The sequence below is a fragment of the Vigna unguiculata genome, chromosome 6 (assembly GCF_004118075.2).
Source record: "Vigna unguiculata cultivar IT97K-499-35 chromosome 6, ASM411807v1, whole genome shotgun sequence".
Taxonomy (NCBI): Eukaryota; Viridiplantae; Streptophyta; class Magnoliopsida; order Fabales; family Fabaceae; genus Vigna; species Vigna unguiculata.
The window spans coordinates 32162653-32173304 of record NC_040284.1 but is presented as its reverse complement, the minus strand read 5'-3'; the positions used below and the strand labels follow the sequence as shown (position 1 = coordinate 32173304).

General features: G+C 35.4%; 1 protein-coding gene across 1 annotated transcript; it reads right to left on the bottom strand.

Annotated features, from left to right (window-relative positions):
• Window positions 1–7190: 7190 nt before the first annotated feature.
• LOC114187627 lies at window positions 7191–8680 on the bottom strand. The gene has a single exon (XM_028075922.1). It carries the CDS (start codon window positions 8383–8385, stop codon window positions 7564–7566), a length of 822 nt encoding a protein of 273 aa, XP_027931723.1. The 5' UTR covers window positions 8386–8680; the 3' UTR covers window positions 7191–7563.
• Window positions 8681–10652: the final 1972 nt, after the last annotated feature.

Below are 10652 nucleotides of genomic sequence, written 5' to 3'. Positions count from 1 at the left end.
GTAACCCATCAAGTACGTGTGAGAAGAGAAAGAAAGGCAAAGAGATAGATTGGGAAACGGTGGTTGAAGAGCACACAAGATTATAAATTGAAGAACGCATATTCACAGGATCTCTCATGGATCAAGGTTAGTGCTCTATTATGATTTATCGTATGAGAATTATAAATCTTAAAGATCCTTAATTAAGTTTTACTTGTGGTATGAGGTATCAGAGCAAGATTGTAAGATTTATGGTTTTCCCTTATGATGTTTTTCCCTAATGCTATAAACCCTAATTTAATTTTATCCCAAATCACCATGAACTCTAATTATTACTCAAGGGTTTATAATTTAAATGCTTTATGAGTATTTTTAAATTATGTATGAATTTTGCTGCTGCCACAAACAAGCTGTGCCATTATTGTTATTGTGAAGTTTGAAAGTTGTTTAATTTGGAATGAAAATATAATGGACAGTTACGTGGTATTGAAAAAACTGATGAAAAAAAACTGTTGCATGAACGTGAATAATGTGTGAATGCATGAGCCTTCAAATTTGGAGTGAAAATTGTTACGTGAGTGAACGTGTGAAAATTGGAAGTTTTCCAATTTCATAATATGTGAACCGTGTAATTAGTGGTTTTGTTAAATTATGTTTATTTATTTATTAAGATTAAAGTGTAATATTTTTATTGGTTTATGTTATCAATAAAATAAATAATATTAATTATTTTATTTATATAAATAATTAATATTTTAATTTTAATTTGCAATAATATTTATGTTTGTTATTGTTAAATTAAAATTAATGAAGATGCTATATAAAGTTTATAGCAATTAAATGTATGTGTATTTATTTATTTGAAATTAAGTATGATAAATTTTGTTAGTCACCAAAGTGGCCAAAATTTTAATGTTTATATAATTTCAAATTATTAATGTTTTTTATTTTAATTACCCATAGTATGGATACTAAATTATGAATTAAATTTATGGGTTAATTAAAATTCATTAATTATAAGACATTTAAGGATCGCCCAAAGGTTGATTAATTGTTCTCATAATTAATGAACATGATTGTAGATAATTTTGTATGCGTCACTAGTTTTATTTATATACCCAAAGGTAGTAGGTGATTCTAGTTGATGCATATTTTAATTATCAATAATGTTATAATGTGATTAACATCATTATGTTTATGTTTGTGTATTAGTGGATCTCCCAAAGGAGAACATTAGTATGCATAGAATGATTGTTTATATTTGAATCTGTTTTTACGTTTAGTTTTATGACTCAAAGCATTAATGTTAGGCATGTGTTAATTGCAGTCTCTGTTCCGGTATCTTTACACGCGCTTGCTTCGTCTGTTCCAGTCTTTAATGGGTTGAATTTCCCTGACTGGAGTGAGCAAGTCCAATTTCACTTAGGTGTGTTGGATCTTGATCTAGCTCTTCTAGTTGAAAAGTCGGCTGCTATCACGGATGCTAGTAGCAATGAAGAGAAAGCCCATTACAAAGCCTGGGTAAGATCAAACAGACTTAGCTTAATGTTTATGAGAATGAGCATAGCAAGTAATATAAAGTCAGCTCTTCCCAAAACTGATGACGCAAAAGAATTTATGAAATTTGTGGAAGAGCGCTCCCAAACTGCTGATAAGTCTCTCGCTGGGACACTGATGAGTACGTTGACCACTATGAAGTTTGACGGTTCGCGTACTATGCATGAGCATGTGATCGAGATGACAAATATCGCAGCAAGACTTAAGTCTTTAGGAATGACAGTGGATGAAGGTTTTCTCGTGCAGTTCATTTTGAACTCATTACCGTCTGAGTATGGTCCGTTCCAGATGAACTACAACACCATGAAAGACAAGTGGAATGTGCATGAATTGCACAGTATGCTAGTTCAGGAGGAGACCCGACTGAAGAACTTAGGAAGCCACTCTATTCAATATGTGAAGAATCAAGGAGTTGTTGGAAAGAAAGTTGCTAAGAAACATGGAAAGGGTAAAGGACCACTAAAGATTGACGAGTCCTCAACTAAAATCCAGAAGAAAAATGACAAATGTCATTTCTGCGGGAAGTCTGGACATTTCCAGAAGGACTGCATAAAGCGTAAGGCTTGGTTCGAAAAGAAAGGTGAGCATAATGCTTATGTATGTTTTGAATCAAACTTAACTGAAGTTCCCCATAATACGTGGTGGATTGATTCTGGATGTACGACTCATGTTTCTAATGTGATGCAGGGATTTCTTACAACCCGAACCATAAACCCAAATGAGAAGTTTATCTTCATGGGCAATAAAGAGAAAGTTCTAGTGGAAGCGGTCGGGACTTATCGTCTAATCCTCGACACTGGATATCACTTAGACCTTATGGATACTTTTTATGTACCTAGTATCACTAGGAATTTAATTTCTTTGTCTAAGCTTGATATTGCTGGATATTCTTTTAAGTTTGGGAATGGTTGTTTCAGTTTGTTTAAGCGTACTTTTATGATTGGATCTGGTACACTTTATGATGGTTTATATAAATTGAATTTGGATAATTTATATGCTGAAACTCTTATGACTTTGCATCACAATGTTGGCACTAAACGTAGTTTAGTGGATGAACAATCTGCTTTCTTGTGGCATAAACGTTTGGGACATATTTCCAAAGAAAGAATGCAAAGATTAGTAAAGAATGAAATTCTTCCGGATTTAGATTTTACTGATCTGAATGTGTGTGTGGATTGTATTAAAGGCAAACAAACTAAACACACAAAGAAAGGAGCCACGAGAAGCACTCAGCTTCTTGAAATCATACACACCGATATATGTGGTCCGTTTGATGTAAATTCTTTCAATAAAGAGAAGTACTTCATCACCTTTATTGATGATTTTTCGCGTTATGGACATGTCTATTTACTGCATGAGAAATCTCAGTCAGTAAATGCCTTGGAAGTTTATATAAATGAAGTGGAAAGGCAATTAGACAGAAAGGTGAAAATCGTAAGGTCTGATAGAGGTGGTGAGTATTATGTAAGATATGATGAAAGTGGACAACACCCTGGTCCGTTTGCTAAGTTCCTTGAGAAACGTGGTATTTGTGCTCAATACACAATGCCAGGCACACCACAACAAAATGGTGTATCAGAAAGGCGTAATCGAACCTTAATGGATATGGTTAGGAGTATGTTAAGTAATTCATGTTTACCCGTATCATTGTGGATGTATGCTTTAAAGACTGCCATGTATTTGTTGAACAGGGTTCCTAGTAAAGCTGTTCAAAAGACTCCTTTTGAGTTATGGACGAATAGGAAACCCAGTTTGAGACACCTGCATGTTTGGGGTTGTCAGACAGAAGTAAGAATATACAATCCGCAAGAAAAGAAACTGGATGAAAGAACAATCAGTGGATTTTTCATTGGTTATCCAGAAAAATCAAAGGGGTGTATGTTTTACTATCTTACCCATAGTACAAGAATCGTTGAAACTGGAAATGCTCGGTTCATTGAAAATGGTGAAACCAGTGGGAGTGAAGCTTCACGAAATGTGGAGATTAAGGAAGTTAGAGTAAGTTCCTATAACTAGTACTTCTTTATCAAGAGTTGTTCCACATGTTGTAGAAACTCACAACAATCAAGAAGAACAACAAATTAATGATCCCGAGGTTAACAATGAACCAATAGTAGAACAACCACAAGAAATAGTATTAAGAAGATCTCACAGAGATAGAAAGTCTGCTATTTCGAATGATTATGTGGTTTATCTACAAGAGTCAGAAAATGACTTAAGTATTGATAATGATCCAATTTCTTTTTCAGAAGCCATTAATGGTGATAATTCTGATAAGTGGTTAGATGCCATGAAAGATGAGCTTAAATCAATGGCACATAATGACGTATGGGACCTTGTGGAATTGCCAGAAGGATGCAAGAGAGTTGGGTGTAAATGGGTCTTTAAGACTAAGCGTGACTCTCAAGGCAATATTGAACGTTACAAGGCCCGTCTTGTTGCCAAAGGTTTTACTCAGAAAGATGGCATTGACTATAAGGAAACATTTTCGCCTGTTTCTAAGAAAGATTCTTTTAGAATTATCATGGCATTAGTAGCTCATTATGATCTTGAGTTGCATCAAATGGATGTTAAAACTGCTTTTCTGAATGGGGATTTAGAAGAGGATGTCTATATGGACCAACCGGTGGGGTTCGCTGAAGAAGGAAAGGAGCACATGGTGTGTAAACTTAAGAGATCGATATATGGACTTAAACAAGCTTCTCGACAATGGTATCTTAAGTTCAATGATACTATTGTGTCCTTTGGATTTAAGGAAAACACCGTTGATCGGTGTATATATCTGAAGGTCAGTGGGAGTAAGTTTATATTTCTGATTCTGTATGTTGATGATATCTTGCTTGCGACTAATGATCTTGGTCTATTAAGTGAGACTAAGAGGTTTCTCTCTAATAACTTTGAAATGAAAGATATGGGTGAGGCATACTATGTGATAGGAATAGAAATATTCCGTGACAGATCACAAGGATTGTTAGGTTTGTCTCAGAATGCATATATTAATAAAGTTTTAGAGAGATTCAGAATGGATAAATGTTCAGCATCTCCTGTTCCAATACAGAAAGGAGACAAGTTTAGTCTCATGCAATGTCCAAAGAATGATTTGGAACGGAAACAGATGGAAAATATCCCTTATGCATCTGTTGTTGGGAGTTTGATGTATGCTCAAACCTGTACGAGGCCAGATATTAGCTTTGCAGTTGGTATGCTTGGTAGATACCAAAGTAATCCAGGTCTGGAGCATTGGAAAGCTGCAAAGAAAGTTTTAAGATACCTACAAGGAACAAAGAATCACATGCTTACTTATAGAAAATCTGATCACCTTGAGGTGATAGGTTATACAGATTCAGACTTTGCCGGCTGTGTGGATACAAGAAAGTCTACATTTGGTTAAGTGTATCTTTTAGCCGGAGGAGCGATTTCATGGAAAAGTGCGAAGCAGTCTGTCATTGCTGCATCCACCATGGAAGCTGAATTTGTGGCATGCTTTGAGGCCACAGTTCAGGCTAATTGGTTGCGGAACTTTATTTCAGGACTTGGAGTAGTCGACAGTATTTCCAAGCCGCTGAAAATTTATTGTGATAATTCCGCAGCAGTCTTCTTTTCTAAAAACGACAAGTATTCTAAAGGTGCTAAACATATGGAGTTGAAATACTTTGCCGTTAAAGAAGAAGTTCAGAAACGTAAAGTGTCAATAGAACATATTAGCACAGATCTTATGATTGCTGACCCTTTAACAAAAGGGTTACCGCCCAAATTGTATGCTGGTCATGTAAAGAATATGGGCATTATGTCTACTAGTGAATGTTAAATGTTGAATGTTAATGTTTTTTAATGTTTATGTGACACTTTGAGCTCCCTAATGTATAAATTTCTGAAATCTGTGTTTTCTTCTTTATGTTTATGCATGCAAATTATGATGAAGAAAACAAATTATGTTATGTTATTGTTTTGTAAAATGACATTATGTTTGAACCCATTATGGACTTCTCGTTTTTAAGGTCATATTAAGGAGAAATGGATGATATAGTAGTACATGGAAGGGATCATGTCGATCAAATGATGTGTGACCGCCATGACTCTTATTATTTCTGTATCTTTAATTATGAATAATGATGAAACCAATTTATGCAAGGTCTTTTATTGCGCATTATGTTTATGTATTAAATCACATATTGTTATGACATCATATGAGTCAAGTGGGAGAATGTTAGAATTAATTGACGAATTAATTCTATTAGTGACTCATTTGAAATATTATGATGGGCCCAATTGTGATTTAATAAAATATAAAGACTTATTGGTTATCATTATGGGAAGTGATAATAAAATAAAGATAAAGATAAAATAAAAAAACCAACTTGATGGACGTTGGTTTATAAAAGGAATTGGGGTTCTGTCTCTGGCCATAAGGTTCTTTTCACTGTAACCCATCAAGTACGTGTGAGAAGAGAAAGAAAGGCAAAGAGATAGATTGGGAAACGGTGGTTGAAGAGCACACAAGATTATAAATTGAAGAACGTATATTCACAGGATCTCTCATGGATCAAGGTTAGTGCTCTATTATGATTTATCGTGTGAGAATTATAAATCTTAAAGATCCTTAATTAAGTTTTACATTTGCCTCTTCGTTTAGCCATGCCCTCTAAGAGTTTTGGAGACTCGTGAACAACTTTGATTCCTGTGTTTCACATATCCTTAGTGCAGTAGGTGCAGGAGACTGGATAAGGTGGTAAAGGATTTCAGTAATGCTGTATAATAAAGTTTAAGGTTGATTTTTCATTACCACTTTTGAATAAAAAAATGTAATACCAGTTTGTCACACAATTTTGTTTATATATTAAAAACATAAAATTTGAATACATAAAAGTGAAATTAATAATATTAATTGTCAAATTTATTTAAATTTATGAAGAGAAATGGTAGTAGAGTCGCATTTGCATAGGGAAGGTTGTAAAATTGCGTGAAATTCGACGTCCCCCAACTTTTAACAGCCTCACCATGTGCGCTACCGACAAAACTCCCACGCACATGGCTGCGTTTTTAAAATAGGAATCTTCTTTATACATAAAATGAATCTTTTACTTCGTTACTAGACTGAAAACCCTTTTCATTTGTTGCGACTACAAGAGATATTTTTAGATAAAAAATAATAATTTACGCAATAGTTAAGTTGTATTTTCATTTATATTATTAATAATAATGTCCATATTGATGTATGAAACAATAATGTTAATCCATGTAGGTTTTGTGGGTGAAGAAGGGACATGCAAGGGCACTTGGAGTGGGGTTGTGTGTTGAAGTAGGTGTAGCCTTTCACGCTATTGCAAATGCTACGTTGTAGGAGTGCTTCTAAAGTCCATTTTGGGGTGCAAACTGCAACAAATTTTTATTGACTACACACCATGGATTATACCATCATTCTCATAAGAGTTCACATTCTTTACTAATTTTTTTTAGATAATATCTTCTTTTAAATATTAAAAATATACTGTTTTAGTATTTTAAATATTTTTTTTATATATTTTAAAATATCAAAATTAGTAATAAGTATATTATGAAAAAACAGTAGAAGAATAATGAAAAAAAATTAACAGAGAATTCAAATTTATTATATTATCAACCCTTCCAAATTTATTTCTATCATACTAGGTTTTCAAAGTTTTCAAAATCACATTATGACTCCAACAAATTTTAAACCTTTCCATTCCACAAATTTCAAAAACCTTGACCATAGAGGGAAATCTCACCGTATACATTAATTAGTGGAGACCGATGGAGGGAATGGGAGGGGGTCTTAGACCTTTAATGACATTTGAATATTTGGCATTAGTGATTAATTGATTGCACTTAAAGCTTTGGCATCAACGAGAGTACAACGATCACGTCCAAAACAGGTAAACTCTGCCATAACATATAACATACAAACCCAAAGTAATTCCAAATCTCTAATTTTCCCTTTCACTTATCCCCAAAACAAATCACATAATAATCCACCATGTTAATTAATCTTTACCATCGATCATCACACTAGTTGCAACAAATCTCACCGGAAAACGGGTCATCCTCGCCGGAAAATTCCCCGTGCCGCGTCGGAGAAATATCAATCTCGATCAAATTCTCCTCCTCGAACTGAAACCCCACCTCCCTCTTCTTGCAACCGTCCAGAGCTATTTCAATTAACCCTTCTCTGTCTTCCTCGTCCCACCGGAAGCACATGTTATCGGTCGCCGGAAACCCGCTTTCCGACGAGCTATCGGAGTCGGTTTCCGGGTAGTACCGTGATAACGACGGGTACCTGAAAATTCCCTCGCCATGATTCGCATTCTGATCCTGCTCTGTTTCTTCACCTTCACCTTCGTATATAACCTCCAACGGCGCTTTCACGTTCCATTCCATGAAAGACTCGTCAAAACGCGAACTTGACCGCAAACCCGCTTGTGATTTGGGCTCTAATTGAGATTGGCCGGTTACCCACCTGTATAGATGGTCGAGAGAATCGGCTTCCACCGGTTCAATGGGGTTCCCCTGTTTCTCATCTCTGTCTCCCCTGTTTTCTTCGATGGCAATGGGTTCGCGTTCAACCGGGAATTTGTTCTCTTCATTTTGAGACCTCTGAATTGCACCGAGACGGAGGAGGAGGAGCAATAGAAGGCCGGAGAGGATGAGAACCGGCGACAGAACTATCTTCCAGAAGAGATGAGGCAAATAAAGGAGAATCAAGAAGCAGAAAGTGAGAATGCATGAAAACAGAGGCTGGGAAGAGTGAACAGAGAGAAAGGAAAGTATTTGGGTGCATAAGAAGTTGACAATGAACTTGATTTGTAGAAGAAATTTACTTTGGTCCTCCATTGGCCACAATTATTGTTGTTGCTATTTAGTTGGCACAAGATAACTAACAATAACAAACTATGATTCTAGAGAAGAGGTGGTGATAAGAACAGCAAAGCCATGAGGAGAGTGAGAAAAAAGTGAGAAACAGATTGGTGAAAGGGAACACTGTAGAGGAGGGCTTAGACAGGGTGTAGTGTGGGGTTTATAAGGCCTTTTTTGCGTGAGAAGAAGGCATGGAATAATAGAAAGAAAGGGGGAGTGGTCCTTGTTATGCAAAAACCAAGACGATCTTTTATGCATACACGAAAATACTACAAATCCAACCTAAAAAGTTGTTATGCTTTTACACTTCTCAAACTCATCACCATTTTAATCAATCACTGTATTAAGCTCCGTACTGGGTTTAGGTTTTTATTCATGGAATCTATTCCATTTCTTATTTCAATTACCAATCCAAGACCTTGGTTTCAGCTCCAAATGGCGGTAAAACTATTTCATTGTTTTTGGTTATTACTTTACATAAATGTTAAACTTTACCCACAATCACATGCCCTGCCGCCTAAACACTCTATTTTGGGTAAACTTCTTCATACAAACAATAAGTGTTTGAAGTGATTGGGATATACTTTATCTTTGTTCATTGTACTCTAAAATTGGTAAGAAATTAAGCATATTCAAGGATTTAATGATAAAAAAGGAAGTTTAACAGTTTAAACGTAGAGAGAAATAAAATATAGTTTAAATATTATTTTGCGTTTATTCCTCTTTCTTACATTTTTTATTGTATTATATATTTCTCCTTTCATTACACCCAATCTCATGCAAAACACAAATATATGATTGTGATTTTCTTGGTAGAAGATTTATTTGAAGCAATCTGTTTGGACACTTTCATCACAGTTAGGCAGAGCAACCCAAAATTATTGTTCCATTAGAACTGAAGTTGAGGCTTTTGAAGACAGAGAATGAAACATTCGGTAGAGTAAATAGTGGCTTTTGTGGTTACTACATCTACAGGTCACTATCTTTTTTCAAATGGTAACTTGCTTCACCATATTTTACAGAAACCTTTCTTTTGAACTCTTTTGGGCCTCAGCTTCAATTTTTTTCTGAATTGTTGTGAATTGGGTGGAATGATTTTGGAGCGCGCAGAATTTATCTCGACTCTGATGTTTTTACTTTTTAGATGGCTTAATTCATCTTTTGGTCCTCTAATTATGATGTCGGGTTCATTTTGGTCCTCTAATTTTGTTGAGGTTCAATTTAGTCCTCCAATTTTTTAAGGATGTTCAATTTTGTCCTCGGCGTTAACAACGTTAAAAAAGTTAACCGCAGACTGTTTTAATGTGATACTGTGACAACTGTACATTACGTGGCAGTGTATTACGTGGATGTGGATTTGAGTTAAAAAAATTACTTTGTTTTGAGAGGGGGTTAGGGTTCGAAGGTAATAGGATTAGGGTTCGAAGGAAATAGGATTAGGGTTGCGAAGGAAATAGCGAACACAAGATAAAATTGGGGAAATTGGTGGAGAAGAATAATCAATCGAAGAAAAAACCAAAATGACGAAGAAGGATTTGAAGGTTTGTTGTCGTGTTGGCTGTGGCTTGCCGTCGTCGTTGTAATTAGGGCAGCCCCAAAATTGTCTACCATCATTTTTAGTTGTTTGAGCTGTTCTTAACACAGCAGCCTGCCCACAATTGCAATATGGTGCTCCACCGTGAGACGAAAAGCCACTACCGTGAAAGAAAAAGCCACCACCATGATTCGATGAGCTTGGATTTTGCAATCCTCGCGAATTACACGACCAAGAACAAGAAGACTGCCCCCTCGACATCATTTACAAACAACATCCACCAAATGAAGAAGAACTCCCAAACAAAGAAGATGAATTGTGAAATTAGGGTTCACCAATTCTCCCTCCATATAATTCATGGCCACCTCATCACAGTATATTCATGCTCAGCTATTAAAAAACCTGCCACGTCTCTGTTCCAAAGTGATACAGGTGCACTATTCTGACGCCGTTTAACCAAAGATAACGGGAGGGACCACAAATTAAACTATTTTAAAAAACTGGAGGACTAAATTGAACCTCAACAAAATTAGGGGACCAAAATGAACCCGACATCATAATTAGAGGACCAAAAGATGAATTAAGCCCTTTTTAGATCAAATGATTTCATAAATGTCTTTTAGTTATGTTTTGAACTATTTATTTTAACTAAATCCTGAATACCTATTTATCTTTAAAAATAGTTTAAGAACTCGACTAAAAATTGTTA